Here is a 25,160-nt window from a genome sequence, read left to right as displayed (position 1 = left end):
AAAGACAATTTATCATAACAATATAACACGCATCTCCTTGCCTACTAATGAGGCTGAGACATATAATATTGCCTATAGCTTTGAAGCTTCCTTTCATCCCTTCTTAATCCTATACCCTCATTCATTCCTAAACACCCCTTCCCCCTACTATTCTGTGGTAACCACTATCCTGAGTTTTGGGTTTATCATTCCTTTCTATTATAGTTTTAGTATATACATATTCCTAATTAACCTACTGTTTGGTTTTATATGTTTTTGAACTGTATGTTAACCAGTCATCTTCCATGCATTCTTCTGAGAGTTGTATTTCGTCTCAATATTGTTTCATAGATTTATCCATCTTGATGTGTGCAGCTGTTTACATTTTTCCCAACTAATCATTTTCATACCTTGTATTTTAGGAATATCTATTATAAATAGCATATGAATAATTTTTTTTATCCCATCTGATAATCTTTGTCTTTATCTGGTAGTTTTAACTTTTTGTATCAATTGTGAAAATATGTTGGAATTTGTATCTGATGTTTCATTTTGAATTTTTAATTTATGCTACTTTTTCCAGGTTCATCATCCAAACTGCTCCTGCTCCTCCTCATCTCTTCTTTCTGCTTCTTCCTTTTCTATATTCATCCTTCCTCTTTATTCTCCTTAACTTCTTTTGGATTGATATTTAATTTCTTATTTTATTTTTCCTCATTTACTAATCTAATTCTAATCTTAGAAATTTAACATGAACACACTTTAAAAAGAAATTTAACTTGCATGTACTTCAAAGGTACAAAAGTAAGCAGTATCTCTTCTCTTGAACCAAAGAATACTTTAAAATCTTTTTTCACTTGTATGCTAGTTTTGAGTGAAATTTCAGTGTATCTGTTTTCTTTTAATAAGTTAGATTTTACTATTATTGAGTCATATTATAAATATGTATATATGTTTCTACACACATCATTCTTTTTGATTTTTGTCCCCGCCCCCCGATTATTTTACTTTTGCTTTAAGTATATTATTAAGATTCCTTAATGAGAGTGTGATGGCAAAATTCTGTTTGAAAATATCTTTTTTAAAAATGATATTTAATCAGGTTGACCCACAATTTTTTTTTTTGTTATTATACTTAATGTCTCAAAATATCTATTTGCCTTTGCTTTGGAAGGATAGCCTTCCTAGGGCATGCAATTGAGATGCAGTTGAGGGTTTTAGATATCTATGCTTAACACATTGAAGACCCTATTTTCTCTTCTGGCTTTCATTGCTGTTTTTGAGAACTTGGCGTTTAGTAAAACTGATTCCTTTCCAGGTAATCTGCCTTTTCTCTTTGTCTGATTCTATGATTTTTTTTTTATCTTTGGTGTTGTAGAGTTTCTTTTACGTGTCTGGGTGAGATTTCTTTGTTTTTTATTCTGATAGGGAATTTTTTTTGGCTTTTTGAATATGATGGGTATCTTTCTGTGAAAATTTTGCCATTGTTTTGTCAAGTATTGCCTTTTCCCCTCTAATTTTGTATATGTTAGACCATCTTGCTCTATACTTTATTATTTCCTATTCTATCATTAATACTTTGCATTTATTTGTCTCTCTCTACTCCATTCTGGATATGTTTTTTAGATTTGCATGACATGTTTTAGAATTTTAGATTAACAAGTTATAAAAACTTATTAAAAATTCACCTTAGGTTAAAAAGTGTTTGAGAATTAATGATATATTCAGATTCATTTTGATACTAGTAGTGATAATTTCTGAAAGGGGCAGGTGGAGTAAAGGTTTTATTGGGTGTATATCTTTTCTCTTTTTCCTTTCCTTTGTTTTTCTTTCTCTCTTTTCTTCCTTTCTCTTTGATATTGATACCACGGAGGTAAGTAATGCAGTCAGCTCTGTTTTCTTTCCTGTTATTCAATATGGTAGCCACTAGCTGCCTGTGGCTATTTAAATTTAGTTAACTAAAAATGAATGAAAAAAAAACACAACAACATATTAATTGCTTGATAGCCACATGTAGTTAGTGGCTACCATTTTGGACAATATATATATATATAGGCCATTTCTGTCATTGTAAGCAATTCTATTAGACAGTGCTGCCTAAGGGGCCTTGGTTCTGCATATCCACTTCTTTGATATATTAACTACATTATTATTACATTCTCAATGTTATATTCCAGATGGTGAGACTATTATAAAGAAAATAAACACTGACAGATTGAAGATTATTTTTTAAAATCTGCAAGGATGATTGGACATTAATCTCAAGAGAGTCCCAAGGGAATAGAAGAGTGATCTAAGGAGGTTTCCCTTCAGCAGGGAGTGCTGGCTTAGCAGGATGAGGCTAAGGGAGGGAGTGGGCTTTATACCAGGTATTAAGGAATAGAAAAGGAGAGGTGAAGTATGTCTGACAGGAAGTGCTATAGTTATGGTCCCTGGCAGTCATCGGTGTAACAGCCTGTAGCTGGGATGAGGGAATCAGCAATATAGTTCATCATAGAAGTTGTAGAAACATCTCCTCTGGTAAATTAAAAATATTAGTGGGATGCATTTTTTAAACAGAGTTTTCATTAGAGAGATGTGCCTACTTGTACCTCTTAAAGGCATTTTTTCAAGATTACTTTCCAATAAGAAGTCAAAAAGTATTAGGTAGGATATTAATATTCTTCTTTATTATTTTGACACTGCCATCTATCTTCAAATATGCCTTCTATTATTTCTTAATTGCCATTCAGAGTTTGTAATGTTTATGACAAGTAGCATTGCTTATTAAATAAATATTTGTTGAAAATACCTTCTAATTTTAAGTCATGTGGCTGTCCTTTCTAAAAGCATGTCAAATTGATGAAATATTAATGAAAAAATGTCGTGGAAGAAAGTAACTATTAATGTTTTCAAATAAGTACTAACTTTATATTTTCAAAGGACAAGCCATTACTTTCTCATGCTTTCACAGTCCTTCCAAACCTAGCACCATTTCTCTAAGAGACCTCTAGAAGACTGAATGTTCCCTAGGGGTAGGAGGCTGCTTCTTTTGTATACTGTCATTCATTCTATAGCTTTTTTTTGGTTTATAGATGTAGCAAAATGTTGTATAAATATTTGGTTTCAAAGTGTATCTGTATCTTAAAAGCTTTGGCTTTGAATACAGGGTTAACAGTAAACAAAGAGCACATGGAAAATTTATTAATTGCTTTTAACAGACACGTGTATTCTATAGATGGTAAATAAGAGCTACTCAGCTCAATTTATAGTTGACCTGAGAGGGCCTGGAATTGTAAAGTGCTCCAAATCTATTTTTTAAAGTTATATCTATATCTATATATGCTGTACATATATACATGGCATATATACATATATATGGTATATATGTCTGCCATGTATATCTCCCAGTTTATTTAAAATATAGCTGTTTAAATGGCCAAGATTGACTTTTTAAAAAAAATTCTGTTAACATGTAAAGTGAGTCACAATGTGACACAGAATCCAAAATCTTCATTTTTAACGCAGTTTCATATAACTACGAGAGCTCATGTATGTCTAGATTAGTTAAATTCAACTACTCTATTAAAAAATAGATTTTGGACCCTATATTACGGATACTTAAGTATAACGGGGAGAAAATGTAACTAAAACCTAATTATTTGAGCTGGGCATGGTGGCACATGCCTGTAGTCCCGGTTACTTGGGAGGCTGAGGCAGGAGGATCTCTTGAGTCCAGGAATTCTGGGCTGTGGTACACTGTGCCAATCAGGTGTCCACACTAAGTTCAGCATCAATATGGTGACCTCCTGAGCACAACAGATCACCAAATTGCCCAAGGAGAGGTGAACCGGCCCAGGTCAGAAACAGAGTAGATTAAACTCCCATGCTGAACAGTAGTGGGATTGTGCTTGTGAATAGCCACTGTACTCTAGCATGGGCAACACAGTGAGTCCCTGCCTCTTAAAGCAAAACAAAACAAAACAAAACAAACCTAATTATTTGAAACTATCAGTTTACTGTTTAAAAGACAACAACAGAAGGTAGAGTGTTAAACCAAAACAATTTGGAAAAAAAACCTCATTAAACTTTACAGTTTCTTATGGATGTAAAGGTGGAATATAATAAACTTTCTTTCTTTTTAATTGTTAATGCCTGTTTTCTGAGAATGTAAACCTTATGTGTTTATGGCTTTACAGCTATCAGTATGAAGTTATTAACTGAATATTTTGGTTTCTTTGGTTTCTGTTGAAAGATAAATATTTTCAATGAGAGAAATTATTGAACTGCAGATACTAAAGCCTCTAGTTATTAGTACTCTACATACAAAGAATCAGTATAGTTTATTCCTTAGATTAATTTTCTGGGCTTGTTATTATGTCTTAGAGTATTGCCAAGTCGGTTAAGTAAAAGATTTTTAAAATGATGATGTTTATCTTGGTATTCCCTTACATATCTATACATGAAGAAAGGCCTTAATACAAAGGAAGGCATCACATTGACAATAGAAGAAGTTTTAATTTTTATCATTCAGAAAACTTTTTAAGAGTAAAACTCTGTCAATTAGATTGATGATGGATTTCTAGTTCTTTTATTAGAGGGGCAGTATATATCTGAAAGGAACAGGTACAGTTTATTTCAGCTTCTTGTATATTAAATTTCATAAATAATAATTGATATAGTTTGGATATTTATTCTTGCTCAGATCTCCTGTTGAATTGTAATCCCCAGTGCTGAAGGTGGGGCCTGGTGGGAGGCGTTAGGCTCACGGGAGTAGATCCCAATGAGCTTGGTGCTGTCTTTGCAATAGTGAGTGAATTTTCATGAGATCTGGTCATTTAAAAGTGTATGTCACCTCTGCCCACACTCTCTTTCTTGCTCCTGGTCTCACCATGTGATGTGCCCGTTCCCCCTTCACCTTCCACCAAGCTTCCTAAGGCCGACCCAGAAGGCAAGCAGATGCTGGTGTCATGCTTCCTGTGCAGCCTGCAGAACCATGAGCCAATTAAACCTCTTTTCCTTAGAAATTACCCAGATGCAGATTTTTTTTATAGAAATGCAAGAATTGCTTAATGCAGAAAATTGGTAAAAAAAGAGTGGGGCATTTGCTGTAAAAATATCTGAAAATGTGGAAGGAACTTTGGTACTGGGTGATGGGCAGAGGTTGGAAGAATTTGGAGATCTCAGAAGAATATGGGAAATAAGGGAAAGTTTGAAACTTCCTCGCGACTCATTAAATGATTGTGACCAAAATGCTAATAGTAATATGGACAGTGAAATCCATGCTGAAGAGGTCTCAGATGCAAATGAGGAACTTATTGGGAACCAGAGCAAAGGTCATGCATGGTATGCCTTAGCAAAGAATTTGGCTGCATTTTGCTTCTGCCCTTGGGATTTGTGGAAGGTTGAACTTCAGAGTGATTTAGGGTATCTGGTGGAAGAAATTTCTAAGCACCAAAGCATTCAAGATGTGGCCTGGTTTCTTGTAATTGCCTATGTTCCAATGTTGGAGTGAAGAAATTTATATTTGAACAGGAAGAAGAGCATAAAGGTTTGGAAAATTTGCAGCCTGCCCATGTGGCAAAGAAAAAGGTTTTTTCAGAGAGGAACTCAAGAAGGCTGTGGAGCAACTACTTGCTAGACAAATTTGCATAACTAAAAAGGAGCCAAGAGTTAATGTCTAAGACAATGAGGGAAAAACCTTGAAGACATTTCAGAGACCTTTGGCAGCCCCTCCCATCACTGGCCCACAGCCTCCTGGGGAAGAATAGTTTTGAGTGCCAGGCCTGGGACCCTGCTGCTCTGTGCAGCCTTGAGACACTGCTCCCTGCTTCCCTGCCACTCCGGCTCCAGCTTTAGCTCAAAGTGGCCCTGGTACAGCTTGGGCCACAGCTCCAGAGAGTGCAAGCTGTAAGTCTTGGTGACTTTCATGTGGTGTTAAGCCTGTGGGTGCACAGAGTGCAAGAGTTGAGGTTTGGTAGCCTCCGCCTAGATTTTAGAGGATATATGGAGAAAGCCTGGGTGTCCAGGTAGAACACTGCTGTAGGGGCTGGCAGAATCCTCACATAGAACCTCTGCTAAGGTAGTACCAAGGCGAAATGTGGGGTTGGACCACTTACAGAGTCCCCAATGGGGCACTACCTAGTTGAGCTGTGAGAAGAGGGTCACTGCTCTTCAGACCCAAGAATGGTAGATTGACCAGCAGCTTGCACCCTACACCTGGAAAAGCCATAGACACTCAATGCTGGCATCTGAGAGCAGCTGTGGGTGGTGCACCTTGCAAAGCCACAGGGGCAGAGCTACCTAAGGCCTTGGGAGCCCACCCCTTGTACCAATGTGGCCTGGATGTGGGACACAGAGTCAAGAAGATTATTTTGGAGCTTTAACATTTAATGACTGCAGGCCAGGTGTGGTGACTCACGCCTGGAAGGCCAAGGCGGTGGATCATGAGGTCAAGAGATTGAGACCATCTTGGCCAACGTGGTGAAACCCCGCCTCTACTAAAAATACAAAAATTAGCTGGGCATGGTGGCCTGTGCCTATAGTCCCAGCTACTCAGGAGGCTGAGGCAGGAGAATTGCTTGAACCTGGGAGGCGGAGGTTGCAGTGAGCCAAGATCGTGCCAGTGCACTCCAGCCTGGTGACAAAGCGAAAGACCCCATCTCAAAAAAAAAAAAAAAAAAGATTTAATGACTGCCCTACTGGGTTTCAAACTTGCTTAGGGCCTATAGCCCCTTTGTTTTGGCTGATTTTTCCCATTTGGAATGGGAACGTTTACCTAATATCTGTACCCCCATTGTATCTTGGAAGTAAATGACTTGTTTTTGATTTTACAGGCTTGTAAGTAAAAGGGACTCACCTTGTCTCAGATGAGACTTTGCACTTTGGACTTTAGAGTTAATGCTGGAATGAATTAAGACTTTGGGGGACTATTAGGAAGGCATGATCACATTTTGCAATTTGAAAAGGATATGATATTTGGGAGGGGCTGGGGCAGACTGATACAGATTGGATATTTGTCCCCACCCAAATCTCATGGTGAATTGTAATCTCTAGTGCTGGAGGTGGGGCCTGGGGGAGGTGTTTGGATCATGGGTCAGATCCCTCATGGCTTGGTGCTGTCTTTGTGATAGTGAGTGAGTTCTTGTAAGATCTCATCATTTACAAGTTTGCCTCCCCACCCCCTCTCCAGCCAACACACACACTCTGGCTCTGGCCATGTGACATGCCTGCTACCCCTTCACCTTCTGCCATGATTAGAAGCTTCTTAAGGCCTTCCCAGAAGCAGAGGAGATGCTGGCGCCATACCTCCTGTACAACCTGCAGAACTGCGAGCCAATTAACCTCTTTTCTTTATAAATTATCAAGCCTCAGGCATTTCTTTATAGCAATGCAAGAATGGCCTAATGCAATAATATGAAAGAAACACCCAAAAGAATGTTAGAGCCACTGATATCACCTGCAGTCCCTCTGCAGGGCTAAGTAGAAGTTTAGCGCATTTGAACAGAAGCCTGATAGAACTTTCTACAATGACAAAAATGGTCTATGTCTGTCTTGTTCATTACAGAAGCTACTTACCACATGTGGCTGTTGAGCACTTGAAATATTGCTAGTGTGATTAGGATTTAAATTCAGAATTTAAATAGCCACATGTGTCTAGAGGCTGCCCTATTGGACAACACATCTTTAGAGATCAGAAAAACATTTCTTGTGCACTTGTTTTGAGCCTTTGTACTCTTGAGTCTATATGTGTGGCTGCTCTCTCCACTGTGCTATGAATTTCTGAGGAGGGGACCCGGTATTGTATCATTGTGAAGCCTTAATATGGGACTCAGGAGAGAAGATCAGAGTACATGTTAAATGGATTTGAATAGTAAAAACAGAATAAGGAGATTAATGCTTGAAATAAAGTAAAATAGTGAGCCTGTACTGCTCATTTGCAAGACAGGAGAGCAGGTATTTCAAGTGTTTTTATGTATTCTCTGTTTGGAATACTAGATGAGGTGCAAGGATTTCTTTTCTTAAATCGTTGCGATTCCTTTTAGAGAGAAACATCTAACATGTGAAAGAATAAAGCTCTTAAGTTCCTAAGTATGTGACATGGATAACATGCCACTAAAATATAGCACAGGATTTTGTAATCTATATATGCAACAAGTATTCCAAGGGCTATGCTAGGTACCACAGTAAATGAGAAGCATATAGGAGAGAGAAACCTAGAACACAAATAAATAAAACAAAAAGGTGTAATCAGTTCAGTGAAGAAAAAATGAGGACTGAGAGTAATTAATGGAGAGGTTTTTTGATTTAGCTGATTATAGAAAGTCTTTCTGAGGTGGTGGAGTTTGACACCAAAGGACAAGGAACTAGTTTAGAGAAGAGTGGGCAGTAGTACTGAACATGAGGTGGAAAAACCGTGTGGCAGAGGGATGGAGAGAGGAGAGGATGGTGGAATCCAAAAGGCTGTTAGAGAAGGCGGGCAGTGGCCAGGCCATGCGGAAGGTCATGGCCATAAAGCTCGTGGTAGGGATATTGGATTTTCATTCTGTGGAAGTGCAGTCTGTTGAAGAGTTTCAAGCAGGAGATGAGCTATTCTGGCTTAACTTTCTAAAAGGATCACTTTAACTGCCACAGGAAGTGTATTAGTGTGTTCTCAGGCTGCTATAAAGAACTGCCTGAGACTGGGTAATTTATAAAGGAAAGAGGTTTAATTGACCCACAGTTCTGCTTTACTGGGGAGGCCTCAGGAAACTTACAATCATGGCAGAAGGCAAAGGAGAAGCAGGCACCTTCTTCACAGGGTGGCAGGATGGAGTGAGTGGAAGCAGGGCAAATGCCAAATTCCCCTTATAATGCCGTCAGATCTTGTGAGAACTCACTCACTTTCAAGAGACTAGCATGGGGGAAACCACACCCATGATCCCATTACCTGCACCTGGTACTGCCCTTGACATGTGGGGATTATGGGGATTATAATTTGAGGTGAGATTTGGGTGGTGAAAGAGACCCAAATCATATTAGGGAGAATTGATTGAAGGGAGGAGAGAGTGGACAAGGAGGTGTGAGATAGGAGGCTCTGGCAGTAGTCACATGAATTAGGAGGGTGGCTTGTATAAGGATTGTAGCAGTGGTGGGCCAAGGGGTGGGTGAATGTTGCAGATAAATTGGAGGTGGAAACTGTAGGACCTGTTGGTGGATTGGATGTAGGATGTGAATGAAAAGGAGGAATCGAGAATAACAGTTTTTTTTTTACTTGAGCAAATAGGCAGATAGTAGTGCTGTTAATTGGGGTGGAGGAGGTTGTTACTTGTTCCGTGAATTTTGGAGAAGAAAAAAAATCCCTTTTTTTTTTTTGAGATGGAGTCTTGCTCTGTCACCAGACTGGAGTGCAGTGGCACGATCTCAGCTCACTGCAACCTCCACCTCCTGGGTTCAAGTGATTCTCCTGCCTCAGGCTCCTGAGTAGCTGGGACTACAGGCGCACGCCACCACACCTGGCTAATTTTTGTATTTTTAGTAGAGATGGGGTTTCACCATGTTGGCCAGGATGGTCTCGATCTCCTGACCTTGTGATCCGCCCGCCTCGGCCTCCCAAAGTGCTGGAATTACAGGTGTGAGGCACCGTGCCTGGCCCAAAATATCCCTTTTTAACATGTTAAGTTTGACATGTTTAAAAGAGTATCACAATTTGAGACATCAAGCAAACCCCTAGATGTGTGAGTCTGGAGCTTACATATGTGGAGTGGAGATATTTAAGTCCTGAGAATGGATGCAATCCCAGTGTGGGCAGGTTGTATGGAGAAGGAAGCTAAAGATATAGGTGAGCGGTCAGAACAAGTTCTGAAGGACTCCGGGTTCAGATAGTGTCCAGAAATAGGTGATCCAGAAAGGGAAGAGGAGGCAGAAACACAGACTGAGGAGTAGCCAGTGGGGAGGAGAACCCCAAATGCTGATTTCTGGACCTAAAGGAAGAGTGTTTCAAAATAAGGGAGTGACAAACTGCATAGCACGCTGCTATGAGGTGGGGCAAGATGATATTATTGGAACTGGCAAGAGGAAGGTTGTTGGCGTCCTTTTAGAAAATAGATTTTTTTGGAGTCTTGGTGGTAGAAGCCAGACTGAAATGAGATTGAGTGAATGGATGGCAAGAAGTTCTGACCATGCTTGTGATGAAATTTTTTGAGACCTTTTGCTATAAAAGAAAGGAGAGAAATGGGAACTAACTGGAGGGGTATCTGAGGTCAAGTGAATGGAACTTGGTGAACACATGGAGAAATCAAATCAGTGAGAGTTCAAAGAAGAAGGAAATGTGAATTGGCCTTGAAAGCTGAAATTGTTTCAGTTGTTACAAAGGCAGTTCTGTGGAGGAGAGCATTATGAGTGCATTGCCACACAAAAGTAGCAATGAAATTTATAGAATCAAGGGAAGATCATGGGTTTTAATAATTAGGACTGCTCTGACCAGCATTGGGTAGTAGTGACAAGTATTTAGGGTGGGGACAAGCGGTGAAAAGCCTGAAATGTGACCATAACGTCTTTTCCACATATATTGTTGGCAAATTAGTCTATATTTAAAATGAATAATTTAGTGCTTTCTTGAACTAATGATGTTTAATTTGATACTAAGAAACTACTTACTGGTACTGGTAGTGCCCTGTAGTTAAATATTAGTGTACTAATAATTAACACATTCCAAATAAGATATTTCCTTTTTTATAATATGTTCCTTTTAATAGTGGACTTAAGTTTTGATTAGAGCACATACCAGTATCTATGTTTTAAAATCCGTACTTGTTTTACTGTTTTTTCATCTAAAGGTCAAGAACTCTTGTTTCTTGTGCTTTGTTTTTTTATCATTCCTGTTAACCTGGTTTTATTTTCATTTTATTTGGAATGCTTTCTCTAGATATTTTATGCCTTTCAGTATGTTATAGCCAAAAAGAAACTAGGAGAATACTACATTTATTACTGTGTTATCTTATCTGATATGAAAAGTGGGAATAAATGATTGTTTTTAAATATACAGTTTCTTTAAGAAGTATATTTCAAGAAAATATACATATTAGTGGTTGTATTTTGAAGGTTAGTAGATTTTACAATCTGAACATTATTTATAATAGTTCCTGAATTCCCAGCCTTGCTCTGTAATTTAGTGTAATTTGGGTGGATGGGCCATTGAATGGCATGTAGGTGTATGTTTGTCTTGCCCCACAGGGCATGCTAAGTGCTTTGTACTCCCTCCTAGAACTGTTCATTTTAAGTATTTAGTCACCTTGGTAAAGGTAGGTGAAAATGAAAGCTTAAAATAAGCTATAATTATATTCAGCACTGGTGATATATTACTCTGACAGAGGAATGTAAATTGGATCTAGATATTATACAGTATTAAAGCTGACCTTCCAAGTTTAAGGTACAAAATTTGTTAGTTTGTCACATGTGAGCAGTAATGTATTTTTTCTCCTTTTAAGAAGCTTTGTGTATTGATTTTAAACCATCTAGATTTGTGTTTCCCTAGGCATTCATGTAAGATTATTCTTTTGGGTAATTAAAAATATTTTTCTTATTACAAAAAAGATAAGTTCATTATAGGACAATAAGAAAATATGCAAAAGCAAAATCAAGAAAAATGTATAATATTATCTACTTAAATAGACACTAACTTCTTGGAGGAGAGAGAGAGAGAGAGAGACACTTTGTCTACAGAGGAAGTCTTCCTGTCTAATACCGTTGGTTGGTTGGTTAAAGAAATTGCTTAAAGCATGTAATAATCAAATAAATGATTCAAATATATCCCAAACATTTTTTTTTTCAATCTAAAGCATATACATTTTTTTCTCTAGACATTTCATATGGAGCCCAGACCTTTTCTTGGAGTGGGCAAAGGCTGATTGCATAAAGCATACTCATAATGCGTTGTCTTCCTGATATTGGTGCTTTAAAGAAGAACAGGATCATAAAGGCTCTGGCAAAGCAATCTGAATGCAGAAGTATTCTTCTGCTAAAAAATTTTTTTTTGGTACTACGATTTCCGTTTAGTATATAGTTGTGCCCACATTTACTTCTACAGCAATTTAAAAAGTAATCTATTTTTAGCTTTCCAAATCATTAGGCTTAGTTTTCATAGAAAAAGTACCCCTTTCCCCAATTATGTGTTATCTGTTTATATAATATTAATTATATAAATACAATAGTAGGTACAACTGTCAGGAATGGATTTGGAAAGAAACCCAACTGGTTCTGGTGGGAGCAGTGTGTGGGGATGTATAAGAGAGTAGAACTCAAGCCTTGAATTAGCTGACTAGGTGGAGGATGATTAAGAATGTGTTTGTATAGCTACACATATGTACATACATTTCTTATATGTGAACAAAAACATTTAAGAATAATAATAGAAAATGCCTTATATACCATTTCTGCTTTTTAAACTTAAGATATATGAGCATCATTCCACTTCAAGATTGTAGGCATAGTTTTTTCTTTAAGTTTGGTTTTGTTCCTAGGCCCTAGCTAAGTGTGGTAGCCATCTTCATTGCTCCTCTAATATTCTCTGTTTATTTTTGTAATCGTGTTTATGGCACACAGTTTTTTTTTTAATTGTCCTCATCTCAGTCCTCCTACAAATTTCTTCCATCAACTCTTTAATCCCAAATTATGTTTTTTTCTTTGTTCTTACTACCCCTTTTCTGTTTTAATTCTTTTGCAATCAGGATTTCACTTCTACAGAATTATTTATAAATTGTTGTTGAATTCATTTCTTTATAGTTCTTTTTAGCCCTTATTTTCTTTTATCTCATTTTAGCACTTGACTCTTGACTCTTCTCTTTTTGAAACTTCTTTCCTTTGGATTTGTTATGTCAGGTTTACTTGGTTCTCCTCTTACCGCTGTCACTGCCTTTTTCTCATTTTCTTGGTGGGAGCTTCTGCCTGTTCTCACACTCTAACAGTGGATGTTTCAGACTTGTGTTTGAAAGATAGACTAAATCTACTATTTCCTATTTTTTTTTTCTTTTTGCTAAGCACAACTAGAAATACTGGACATTATATGTGAAACAAATATAAGAAGACAGGCTAGGAACCTTGAGATTTAAGAAACAATATGGCGGTGAGTTTGCTGGGTTGTCTTTCTGCCTTTTTGTCAGATTTGGAGGTGAAGAAGTCAGTAACCCAGAAGTGACAGTGGGCACAGAACAAAGAAGTCCCAACAAAAGCCTTCTCTCTTAAACCAAAGGACCACAAAAATGGCAGCAAACAAGACAGAAAATGTTGGCAATAACTGCTTTGTATTTCTGCTAAATACCGCAGAAAAAAATATGTGGCCCCATCCTCCACCACACTATCAAAAAGCAAAGTGGGTAGCCTGCGTTTCTACCCACAGATGGCAGTAATGAGGCATTCTTCCCCCTCCCCACTGGCATTATGTCCAAAGAGGCCAATAGAGTCAGGGCTTTCACAACCACCCAGTGATAACAGACGTCCACATCCCCCTTCCATGGTGCTATTGTAGGTTACATGGTGAGCATAATGAGGCAGTCTTTCTTCTCTCCATCAGGGAGTGCCTAGATTCCCATCCATGTCAAGTGGTAACAAAGAATCTCTCTTGGACTTCTGTTTCCACCTTGCAGTAATGAGGTGGTGCTTTCTCTTCTTCCACTGGAGCTGTGTCATAGGAAGCTTACTGAAATAAGAGGTTTATATAAGATTTAGAATCTTATACCATGATATCCCAAATTTTCAGCCTTCAGTATAAAAAATATGGTCATACCAAGAAGCAGGAAAATCACAAACTGAATGAAAAAAGACAATAGATGACAACACTGATATGACAGAGATGGTAGAATTATCTGACAAGAATCTTTTAAAAAGCAGTCATCATAAAAGTGTTACAATAGGCAAATAGGAATGTGCTGACAAAAGAAAAAAAATAGAAAGTCTCAGCAAAGAAATACAGGAAACTATTTCTTCTTTTAAAGAACCAAATGTAAATCTTAGAAGTGAAAAATACAATAACTGAAGTAAAAAGCTTACTGGAGGGCCTCAAAAGCGAAACATGAGGCTGAAAGGAGAGAATTAGTGAACTGGACTATAGAATGATAGAAAGTATATAGTCTGGACAACCAGGAAAAAATAGATTGGGAAAAAATACATACAGAGTCTCAGGGAATTATGGGTCTATAACCAAAGATCTAACATTCTTGTCATTGGAGACTTGAGAGGAGAAAGAGGACAGGATAAAAAAGTACATGAAGAAATAATGGCTGAATAGGGTGGGCACAGTGGCTCATGCCTGTAATCCCAGCACTTTGGGAGGCTGAGGCGGCTGGACCACCTGAAGTCAGGAGTTTGAGACCAGCCTGGCCAACATGGTGAAACCCCATCTCTACTAAAAATACAAAATTAGCTGGGCGTGGTGGCACGTGCCTGTAATCCCAGCTACTTGGGAGGCTGAGGCAGGAGAATGGTGTGAACCCGGGAGGCGGAGGTTGCAGTGAGCCAAGATTGCGCCATTGCACTCCAGCCTGGGCGACAGAGCGAGACTCTGTCTCAAAAAAAAAAAAAAAAGAAAAAAATGGCTGAATAGTTCCCAAATTTGGCAAAAGACATAAACCTACCTAAACTGAATCACAAACAGGATAAACTCAAAGAAATTCACACACAGACATATCATAGTCAAATTCCTGAGAACTAGGCTGGGCACGGTTCTCAGGAACCGTTACAGGATTACAGAACTGTAATCCCAGAACGCCTGTAATCCCAGAACTTTGGGAGGCTGAGGCGGTTGGGTGTCTTGAGGTCAGGACTTCGAGACTAGCCTGGCCAAAATGGTGAAACCCTGTCTCTACTAAAAATACAAAAATTAGCCAGGCATGGTGGTGCGTGCCTGTAGTCCCAGCTACTCAGGAGGCTAAGGCAGGATAATTGCTTGAATCCAGGAGGCAGAGGTTGCAGTGAGCTGAGATTGCACCACTGCCCTCCAGTTTGGGAGACAGGGTAAGACTGTGTCTTAAAAAAAAAAAAAAAAGTTCTGAAAACCAAAGATAGATAAAAACATCTTGAAAGCAGTGCCCAAATTGCGAATTTCATGAACTAAACAAGAGATATTACCAAGACATCAACAGGATAATAAGGGAATACTTTGAACAACTTTAAATATACAACTCAACAACTTAGATGAACTAGATCAGTTCTTTGAAAAACTGCAACACACCCAATATGAAATAGATAATTTGGATGGCCTTCTGACTATTAAGATAATTAAGTTCCTTCTCCCCACCAAAAGATCTTCAGGTGCAGGTGATTTCACTGGAGAATTTTACCACAAACTTAAAGAAGAATTAATGCCAATTTTCCATAGTCTGTTCCAGAAAATAGCAGAGCAGACAGCAATTAATTTTTTTTTAAATGAGGCTTGAATTACCTGATAGCAAAACCAGACCAATACAGTACCAAGATAGAACAAAACAAAACCAAAACCCTCAAACTTACAAACCAATGTTCATCATGAGTATAGATATAAAAATCCTTATATAGTGCATGATATTGACAAGCAAAAGAGGAAAAGTCACTTGATCATTTGAATCAATGCAGAAATAGCATTCGACAAAATTCAACACTTGTTCATAATGAAAACTCTCAGAAAAGTAGGAATAGAGGGTGAATTCAGTTGTGTCCCTAGAAAGATGTATTTACATTCTTAACACTCTGCAGAATGTGGCCCTTTTTGGAAACAGAGTCATTGCAGTGTAATTAATTAAGATGAGGTCATAAAGGAGTAGGGTAAAGTCTTGATCCAGTAGGACTTGTGTCCTTAAAAGAAAAAGGCAGAGATACAGGAAGAGTCCCATCTGATGACTGGAAGGATTGGCAGCTTCCATCAGAAGCTAGGAACAGGCAGTGAAGGATTCTACCCAGAGTCCCAGGCAGCAGCCCTGCTGACACTTTGATTTTGAACACCTTGCTTCCAGAACTACAAGATAATATATTTGTGGTTTTAAACTCCTCAGTTTCCTGCAGCTCCAGGAAACTAATACAGAGGGGAACTTTCTTAACTTGGTAAAGAGATCTACAAAAATCCTATAGTTAATATTCTATTTACTGATGAAAGACTAAATGCTTTCCCTCTAAGATAGATTGAGAACAAGGCAAGGATGCCTGCTTTCAGGACGCTTATTTTACACCATAGGGAAGTTCTAGGTAGAACACTGAAGCAAGAAAAGGAAATAAAGGCATGCAGGTCAGAAAGGTCGAAATAAAACTGTCCCTATTTGCAGATGACATGATTGTTTACATAGAGAATCTCAAGAAATCTATCAAAAACTCCTAGAACTTATCACTGAGTTCAGCAAGGTTGAAGCATTCAAGATAAAAATATAAAATTGTATTTCTATGTACTAGCAATGTACTTGTAGAAAATGAAATTAAAAACACAATAGCATTCATAATTGCTCAAAAAAAATTGTAATTCTAATGAATTACCCATAGGACTTTTATGCTGAAAACTACAAAATAATGATGAAAGGAGTTAAAGAAGATCCAAATAAATGGAGACATCTAGTGTTTATGAATAAGAGACTCAACTCAATTTGCTTGTCCATTTGGGTTATTGGCAGAACCCAATTTCTTGTGGTTGTGGGATTAAGATTCTTATTTCTTTCCTAGCTGTTCAGTTGACGGCCATTCCCAGGTTTTTCAGTCCACCTACATTTTTTGGCTCTTCTTTGGCCTCCTTCATTTTCAAAACCAGTAAAGGCAAGATGAGTCCCTTTTATGCTCTTTTTTTTTTTTTTTTTTTTTTTTGAGACAGAGCCTTGCTCTGTTGCCCAGGCTGGAGTGCAGTAGCACCATCTTGGCTCACTGCATTCTCTGCCTCCTGGGTTCAAGGGATTCTCCTGCCTCAGCCTCCCAAGTAGCTGGGATTACAGGCACTCACCACCACACCCGGCTATTTTGGTATTTTTAGTAGAGACGGGGTTTCTCCTTGTTGGCCAGGCTGATCTCAAACTCCTGGCCTCAAGTGATCCGCCCACCTCAGCCTCCCAAAGTGTTGGGATTACAGGCGTGAGCCAGGGTGCCCATCCCTTTTTATGCTTTGACTCTCTTTCTTTCATCTCATCTCTCTAACCAAGCTGGGAAATTAAGAATTACATGATTAGATTGGAACCACCTGGATAAACTAGGGTAATTTTCCTATCTTAAAATCATCTGATTAGCAACCTTAATTCCATCTGCAATCTGAATTTCTCCTTTGCTACATGAGGTAATATATTCATATGTTCTGAGTTTAAGATGTGCAGATCTTTTGGTGGGCAAGGGTAGGATTACTCTCTTTACTACACATGCTTAGTCCTTTTATGCCCTCCCATTGCCCATGGCATTACGTATGTGGTTTTTCAAGATCAAGCCCTTTCTTACCTGTTTGGTTTTATCTCTGATACAGCTTTCTCTGTTGCTCAGCACAGGCCATTTCTTTCACATTTAATGTCTTTGTGCATATGCCCTCCTGCTTAGAAAGAAAGACTCAGGTCAGACAGCAGATGCTTTGAAGTTCCCAAGAGAGGTAGATATTGTACCTTCTGTTCCCAGAGCACCATGATTATAGCATTTATTGCATTATGGAAATAATTTTGTTCGACATTTGTTTCAACCACTAGTCTGTGATCTTTTCAAGGGCAGAGAACATATTTTATTCAGTTTTGTATTTCTCATACCTAGTGCAGTATCAAGAGTACAGTGTGCCCTTTAATAAAGGCTGACTTGGCCAGGCATAGTGGCTTACACCTGTAATCCCAGCACTTTTGGAAGCTAAGGTGAGAGGATTTGCTTGAGGCCAGGAGTTTGGACTGGCCTGGGCAACATAGTGAAACCCGATCTCTACAAAAGTTAAAATTAGCTGAATGTGGTGACACATGCTTGTAGTCCCAGTTACTAGGAAGGCTGAGGCAGGAGGATTGCTTGAGCCCAAGAGGTTGAGGTGGCAGTGAGACATGATTGTATCACTGTACTCCAGCCTGGGCAACAGAGTAAGACCCTGTCTTTGGTTTTATTATCTTTGATTCAGTATGGGCAAATAACAGTTCTGAAATTGCAATTGAAATTTCTAGCTTGAAGGTTGAGACAGGTTCAGTAATGGTGTGGAGATCTGTCATCTCTTTGTGTTTATTTCTGCATATATGAAGGCCACAAGCCTGGTTATCTGCAGACCTAAATATTATTTCTAAGTGACTATAACCTCTTATATGTAACAATAGAAGGGGACTTAGTTTCATTCTAAAATGATTTATTGAGTGCTCAGTCTATCCCATGCTGGAATAAATATGATATATAAGAAACGGTCCCTATACTCAAGGAGTATGCATCAGGTAAGATTGCTCTTATGATCTGGTATGTTTATTCTAGATCATAAGGGTAATAATTCCAAGGTTAATTCCATTATAATTCATGATGCATTTGTCTTTCCCTTTCTACGAGCACATCTGGGAAGAAAGGTAATAACTTTAAACAAAACAAAGGAAGGGTAGGAGGTCAGTCTTTGGGAAAAATACTTGAGAGTGCTTTGTTCCTTTGGCCAGGAGGTAAATCTGAGACCTGATTGTTGCCTCTATTGCTCAATGAGGTGACTGACTGTATTTACTTCTGTATTAAAGCCAACAACATGTCAGAAACCACTTTATACACTTTCAGTTTCATCCTGTGTTTCTGGAAGTAGTAACTGAATTTCAAAGTCTAAGCTGCTTTTGAACATTTAAAGGCGGGTTAAACATTGTAATTCTGGGAACCTGTTCTCCCTCTCCCTCTGTTTTTTTTTTTTTTTAATTTTTATTAAGTTTTATTACCTCTTCATCTCTTCTTTTCTCCTATATTGAGACCCCTACTAGGAAATGCTAAAGGGTAATATACTTAGACGTTTTCCTTGAAGCAATTAGAAGAGTTTAATATTTCCTTTTACAGAATTTTAAGAGGTAGATTTAGTATTTAGCACACTACGGTTGCTGTTTTAAAGCAGTTTTTTTCTGATACAAATGTCATACTGATCTCTATGTCATTTCTATTCATGAAGAAGAAATGTGCATATTTATCCATGAATGCAGTTTATAGTTAAACCACATAATGCCTGATGGTACTGTGCTGACAGGCATAGAACAAATAGTGCAGATTTTAGTTCGTGGAGATTGATCATTTATAGATCAGTTGATAATTTTTTTCTAGGTTGCTTCTTACACTGATGATGAGAAATTTTTTCATTTTTGTAGAAAGCTATGGATCTCAATAAACCTCTGTCAAGACTACAGACCTGCCTACTCAATATCACTTTTTATCTTGAACATCTTTTCCAGTGGAAATAGGAAGTGATATTCATACCCCTATCTTTAAAAATAATATTGCTGAAAATAGTAGGGGTGAGGGTGAAACACTTGAGATTATTGCTTTGTGAGTGACACCTGTTAATACAACAGTATGTTGAGTTTACAAATTTTTAAGAAAACAGGGAGATGTTTTATGCATATTTAATTTTTAATCTTTTTAATAAGTACTTTTGTTAGCTTTCTTTTAATTCTTATATTGTTTCTTTGGTTGTCAGGTGTCTCAATTTTCTTTCCCTGTACCCTGTCCCACTTTTCTTGTTTTTGACATGTTTTATGAGATATAATGTGTAATCTGGTTTTCAGAAGGCCATTGCCCCTCATTTTATTGTTGTTGAGAAATTCCCACAGTGACTTAAAAGATTGTAATAGATGAAGTGATTTGGTTTAATGCCTCTTTACATGGAACTTTAATATGTTTTGTTTTATAGATAATTAGTTTATATATAAAATACATGAGTAGGCATAAATTTTATTTGAATAGTTCATATTCTGTAGTTTAGAAGAGAGTTATATAGTGGGTCTAGAAATAGTTGACTTTAGACCGTCTATGAGTCCCACTATTCTAGTTATAATTATGTTAAAGGTAATACATTTTAAATAGCTATTTTTTATTATTAATTATGTAGATCAGAGAACTTACTGATTTACATGGATTTGTGTTTCTTAAATTTTATAGTGGGTCATAATATAAGCATATTAAGTGTAACAAAGTCTTTTTGTTATATTAACATAATTTAAAATTACTTTGCCTATTTTGGTATGAGGCAGTTTGATGAACAGTGATTTTATTCTTCACAATGATTAAAGGTGATAGCAGTATGAATAATCTGAAACCATTTATATTGGCTTTAGAATATCTTTGTGGCTATACTTTTGAATATGGATATTGTTGAAAATTTACTTCAAACAAAATATTGAAGGCCGTCTGTGAAGTATTAAAGAGGAGTGCCTTATGAACAGTCTCTCTCCATGCATCTCAATGTCAGCCCAAGTAAAACTCTCAGATTTCTCCTCACTTCCCTGCTGCATGTGAAATAGGAATAAATTCACAATAGGATGTCAACAAGGCAAACAGTTAAGTGAGATGGTGTAGTTGTTTTCATGAAACATAAAAACAAGATTCAAAATGCCTACAGGTAATCTGTCTGTTGCTGATAGTGAAGAGTAAACCCTTCACTTTTGAAGTAGCAGCCTGGTTTGAAAACAACCTCTGTTTAACTTTTTTCCTTACCTTAACTATAATAGCAATCTTCAGTCTTTTACAAGAGAGTATCTTTCCTGTTTAAGTGCATTTTAAAATTAGTTATTTCATGGCTTTCACTGGCAAGAGATGAGTAAAATATTGTCTGACAAGAGATTGCCAATCTAAATGGCAAATTTCTTTTTCTTTTTTGTAAAATCAGAAATCCTCAACATTGATAGGTGTCAAGTTGTATTTACAAAAATATGCAAATGAAGAAGCTGGATTTTAATCAATATTTGTATTTTTTATATAAATATGTTGCATTTGGTTTTTATTCTCTTGTTTTCACTGGAAATGTTGTATCTTAAGAAAAAAATGATATTTTGCTATTTTCTGATATGTGACTTAAGCTTGTTTTTATTCTTTATAGAGTTCTGTTTTTCATTCCTTGAATTTTTTTTTTTTTTTTTTTGTGATGGAGTTTTGCTCTTGTTGCCCAGGCTGGAGTACGATGGCGCAATCTCGGCTCACTGCAGCCTCTGCCTCCTGGGTTGAAGTGATTCTCCTGCCTTAGCCTCTCTGAGTAGCTGGGATTATAGGCATGCACCACCACCCCTGGCTAATTTCATATTTTTAGTAGAGTTGGGGTTTCACCATGTTGGTCAGGCTGGTCTCGAACTCCTGACCTCAGGTGATCTACCCACCTCTGCCTCCCAAAGTGCTGGGATTACAGGCAGGAGCCACCATGCCTGGCCGAAATTTTGTTTTTAACATCTTACTGTTCAAACAGTACACATACACATACATAAAATCACATATATAAGTACAGGCATACAAATAAATATACAAACATATATCTTTTCTTTGCTACATTCTTTTGGTGACAGATTATTATCATTGTTATTATTTATTGGCCTAGGTTTACTAGTCTCCACTGAGAAAAGGTATTCATTTCTACCAAGGTAGTTTTCATGTAATCCAGGCAAGCTGTTGTCTAGTGACAGTAATGTTCTAGTTATGTAAAGGCCTGTGATTGGGTCAGTGGGTTTATGGGACAGGTTTGGTTTGGTGGACATGGAGATACTCATTTAAAACCCAGTGATGCAGTTTGTTTGTTTGTTTGTTTTTAAAGCAACTGAACTTTGAAACTTAGGAAATTCTTAACATTTGTAGGAATGTAGTTCAGTGGTTTGGGGAATTCTGCTAAAGCATCTCTTTTTTTTTTTTTTATTAATTTTTGCCAGTAATCTTTTTCTTTATGTTGATCTACATCTTTTCTCCATAGATCTTTACTCACTTGTACAATTTGTCTTCTTTGGCATAGCCCCAAATGGGCTGTAATTAGTGGTATGCTGGTAAATGTTTAGAGCCAGCTCTGGGTGCGTGGGTGAGGGAGGCTCTGATTGGTTTGCCAGTTTCTTTGGTGTGAATGCTTTCACTGTGGCTGATTTCAAGCTACCCACGTGATGTCCCTAAACATGAACCATGGAAGAGATGGGCACAGTCTGCTCTTACAAGCCTGTGCAAGCAGAGTTTAGCACACTATTGGCATATCCATCTTTGCTTCTTTCACAACTGAGATGAGTCATGAATAATTTTTATATATGGTGTTATTCTTATGTTTTAGTTATGATTAGGAATATAGCAAATATAAAATACTTGTAGGTATATAATATGATAACACAAGCTGCGTTACTGACAATGTGTAACTATGTTTTTTCTGTTTTTCAGTTGGGTGGAAAGCTTTGGACATGAGGGGCTTGGATTATTACTAGACATTTTGGAAAAACTGATTAGTGGAAAAATGTAAGTATTGCTAATAATTATTTTCAAGTAAGCATCATTCATATGTCCAATTATAATTCCAACACTGCTATTTTTTATGTCAATACAGCCAAGAAAAAGTTGTAAAGAAAAATCAACATAAAGTCATACAGTGTCTAAAAGCCCTGATGAATACGCAGGTATGTACATACGTAATTAGTATTTGTCCGTCACCAATTTTGTAATATATGATTTTCAGTTGCAGTAAAGTGATGGTAAATTGTTCTGATGTGTTTTTCAGTACATGATGGAAAAATATGGAATTTTATTGAATTCTAGTTTCAACTGTCTTGTAAGAGGAGAAACTTGATAATGAATAAACCTCTTCTGGTGCTGAACTCCTCATGTATAGGTTAATTATCTCTCCCCACCCTTTCCTCCCTCTCAACCCTGCCCACCCCAACCCCATCTTCTTTCTTTTTTTCTCCCCCCCCCACCACCCTTTCTCTGCTTTTTTGTCCTACTCTTCCTCTTTTCTTCCTTCCTTCATTTCCTCCCTCTCCTAACTCTCAAAAGTACGGCGTGAGTCAGCTTTAAGATCATGATTATTAAATGTGAGCTGCAATAATACTTATTACCAAAGGTTCAAGTTAGGAAGATTTCTTATATTCTAGGAATTTAAAATCTACAATGAAATTAATGTAAACAGATATAAGCAGGTCTCAGAAATAGAGCAATGAAGCTTAACCCAAGTAATATTGAGAATAAACGTAATATGGAGGAATTTGCATAGTTAAAGAGGTTACATTAGAAGGGAGAAACCTGCTTGTGGCTCTCACCTATGATCTTACCGCTTTGGGATGCCGAGGCAGGAGGGATTGCTTGAGGCTAGGAGTTTGAGACCAGCCTGGGCAACATAGTGAGACGCCATCTCTACAAAAAGTAAAACAAATAGCTGGGCATGGCGGCACATGCCTGCAGTCCCAGCTACTCAGGAGGCTGAGATGAAAGGGTGGCTTGAGCCCAGGAGTTTGAGGTTATAGTGAACTATGATCGAATCACTGCACTCCAGCCTGGGAGACAAAGTGAATCCCTGTCCTTAAACAAAACAAAACAAAACAAAAAAACTAGAAAAAAAGAGGAATTCTTAAGCTCTTTACTGAAGTTAGATTTTAGGTTTATCTAGCAATGTTTCTTTTTTGCTTTTATACTGTTAACTGTAGAAATTAGCATTATCCTATGCTGTTTCTTTAAGCTCCAGCATCTAAACACATTTACCTCATGATGTGTGAAGTAATGATAGGTGTTTAAGTTGCTGTTAGACAGCAGGGGAGGAAATTTTACCTGTGGTGGTACGATTATTTTTGTTTTATAGCAAAACCATCTGTATATTTCTGATTAATTTTAGTTATAATATTTTGCCTTATTCTAATTTAAAAACAAACTTTTATAGGGCTACACACTTAAGTACTAGTACGTAAATTATTAAGATTTATTTTATATTTATTTTACTAAATGTATTAGCAAATATTTATATTTTCTAATTATTTTTGTCTTGTTAAACTGTGTATTTTTAAGCATTTTCTGGAGCTAAGCTTTCTATTTTTAACCAATGAAATATTTTTTCTTCCTTGCCTCCTCTAAACAGATATTATTTTCAAAGAAAACATGTGATGTAGGAATCACAACTCCTTTCTATGCTGAATTCACAGTTCTTTGAAAATCAGATATTAGATATATAAGGTAGCTTTTTACGTATCTGTTTTAAGAGTAAATGAATGAAAGAATCAAATTGCTGATAGGGAGAGGTCTTTGCCCACTAAGTACATAGAACTGGTTTAGGAAGCCCTTTTTAAAGTGAGAATATAGAAATTGGAAATTTCATTGGTGATGGAAAAGCCAAAAGTAGAAAAAATCTAGGAACTTTTTTTAAACCAAAGGGACATTTGGATCATAATTTGAATTTAAGAAGAATATCATGGTTAAATTAAGGTGGTAAATAGAAGATAATATTCTTACTTTGTTTCATAATGAATCTGAGGAAGATTGAACTTTATTTTCTAATTAATACACTATTTTTCTCTTAAGAGATTTTTGTTGCTTGTAGTTTATATACATGGAGCTATAAAATATTGCCATTTTATTTGGTGCTTTTATCTGTGTTATTAAGAATAAAAAGTTAATTTAAGTTATTGGTACTTAGTATTATAGTGTCTGAACTCTAAACCTAGCAGTATGTGAAATTTTTGGTGAAGTTTTTTTTCCCTTCAAGATTGGTTAATGGTTGTCTTAATCTTTATTTGATCACATCTATAAGTACAAAATTTGTTAAACCTCACTTATACAGTCTTTATTAGCATTCATTGAATGATGAAAATATAAGTTTTAAGAGGAAAAAAATGTGGTGCCTTATTTGGTACTAGTAATTAATTATACAATTAATGAGCAAATTTGATAACATTACATGAAAGTGAATTTCTTATAACATTAAATTGAACTAAGAGTATTTTTTAAATGGAAGAGAATTTTAATTGCGTAGGGGGAAGAAAAGATAATAAGGATGAAAAGTTAGTATATTCAAATTGAAAGGTAATTATAACAGAGGCTTCAGTTTGGTCAGTTAACTTTGTGTGTGTTGCTTTGAAGAGTGCACCCAAGGTGGGGGTGCTTTGCTTCTGAAGCCAGCAACTTTAACCACATTATTTCTGCTACTGGGATTAACTCACTGTGGGTGGCTGCTCAGCACTAGTAGTCATGCTGTGTGTGTCCAGATGTTGGGCATCCTACATGAGGATTTAGAGCATTAACTTTCCTCTACCTAAAACATCATCTTCAGTGCCTGAAATTCCATCTATTAGCTAATAATAGGCCTCATGTGGAATGCAGGCGGAACC

The 25,160-nt window shown here is 37.1% G+C and overlaps 1 protein-coding gene and 1 long non-coding RNA gene across 6 annotated transcripts in view; one reads left to right on the top strand and one right to left on the bottom strand.

Annotated features, from left to right (window-relative positions):
• The window catches only part of DIAPH3 (diaphanous related formin 3), a 490,541-nt gene that overhangs the window by 125,185 nt on the left and 340,196 nt on the right, over positions 1–25,160 (top strand). For all 5 annotated transcript variants that reach the window (XM_055360754.2, XM_055360755.2, XM_055360758.2 and 2 more), the window contains 2 exons: positions 22,234–22,308; positions 22,397–22,466. In XM_055360754.2, coding sequence (XP_055216729.2) covers positions 22,234–22,308; positions 22,397–22,466 — 145 coding nt within the window. The remainder of the gene's footprint in view (positions 1–22,233; positions 22,309–22,396; positions 22,467–25,160) is intronic.
• On the bottom strand, positions 13,220–25,118 carry LOC109029480 (uncharacterized). Its single transcript, XR_002008573.3, has 3 exons — positions 24,993–25,118; positions 17,368–17,455; positions 13,220–13,633 (listed from the first exon to the last, which is right to left on the bottom strand). It is a non-coding gene; the product is annotated as an uncharacterized lncRNA (long non-coding RNA).

This window comes from Gorilla gorilla, chromosome 14, assembly GCF_029281585.2.
Source record: "Gorilla gorilla gorilla isolate KB3781 chromosome 14, NHGRI_mGorGor1-v2.1_pri, whole genome shotgun sequence".
NCBI classification, from domain to species: domain Eukaryota; kingdom Metazoa; phylum Chordata; class Mammalia; order Primates; family Hominidae; genus Gorilla; species Gorilla gorilla.
The sequence above is the reverse complement of the archived record's forward strand: the minus strand, read 5'-3'. Positions and strand labels throughout refer to the sequence as shown.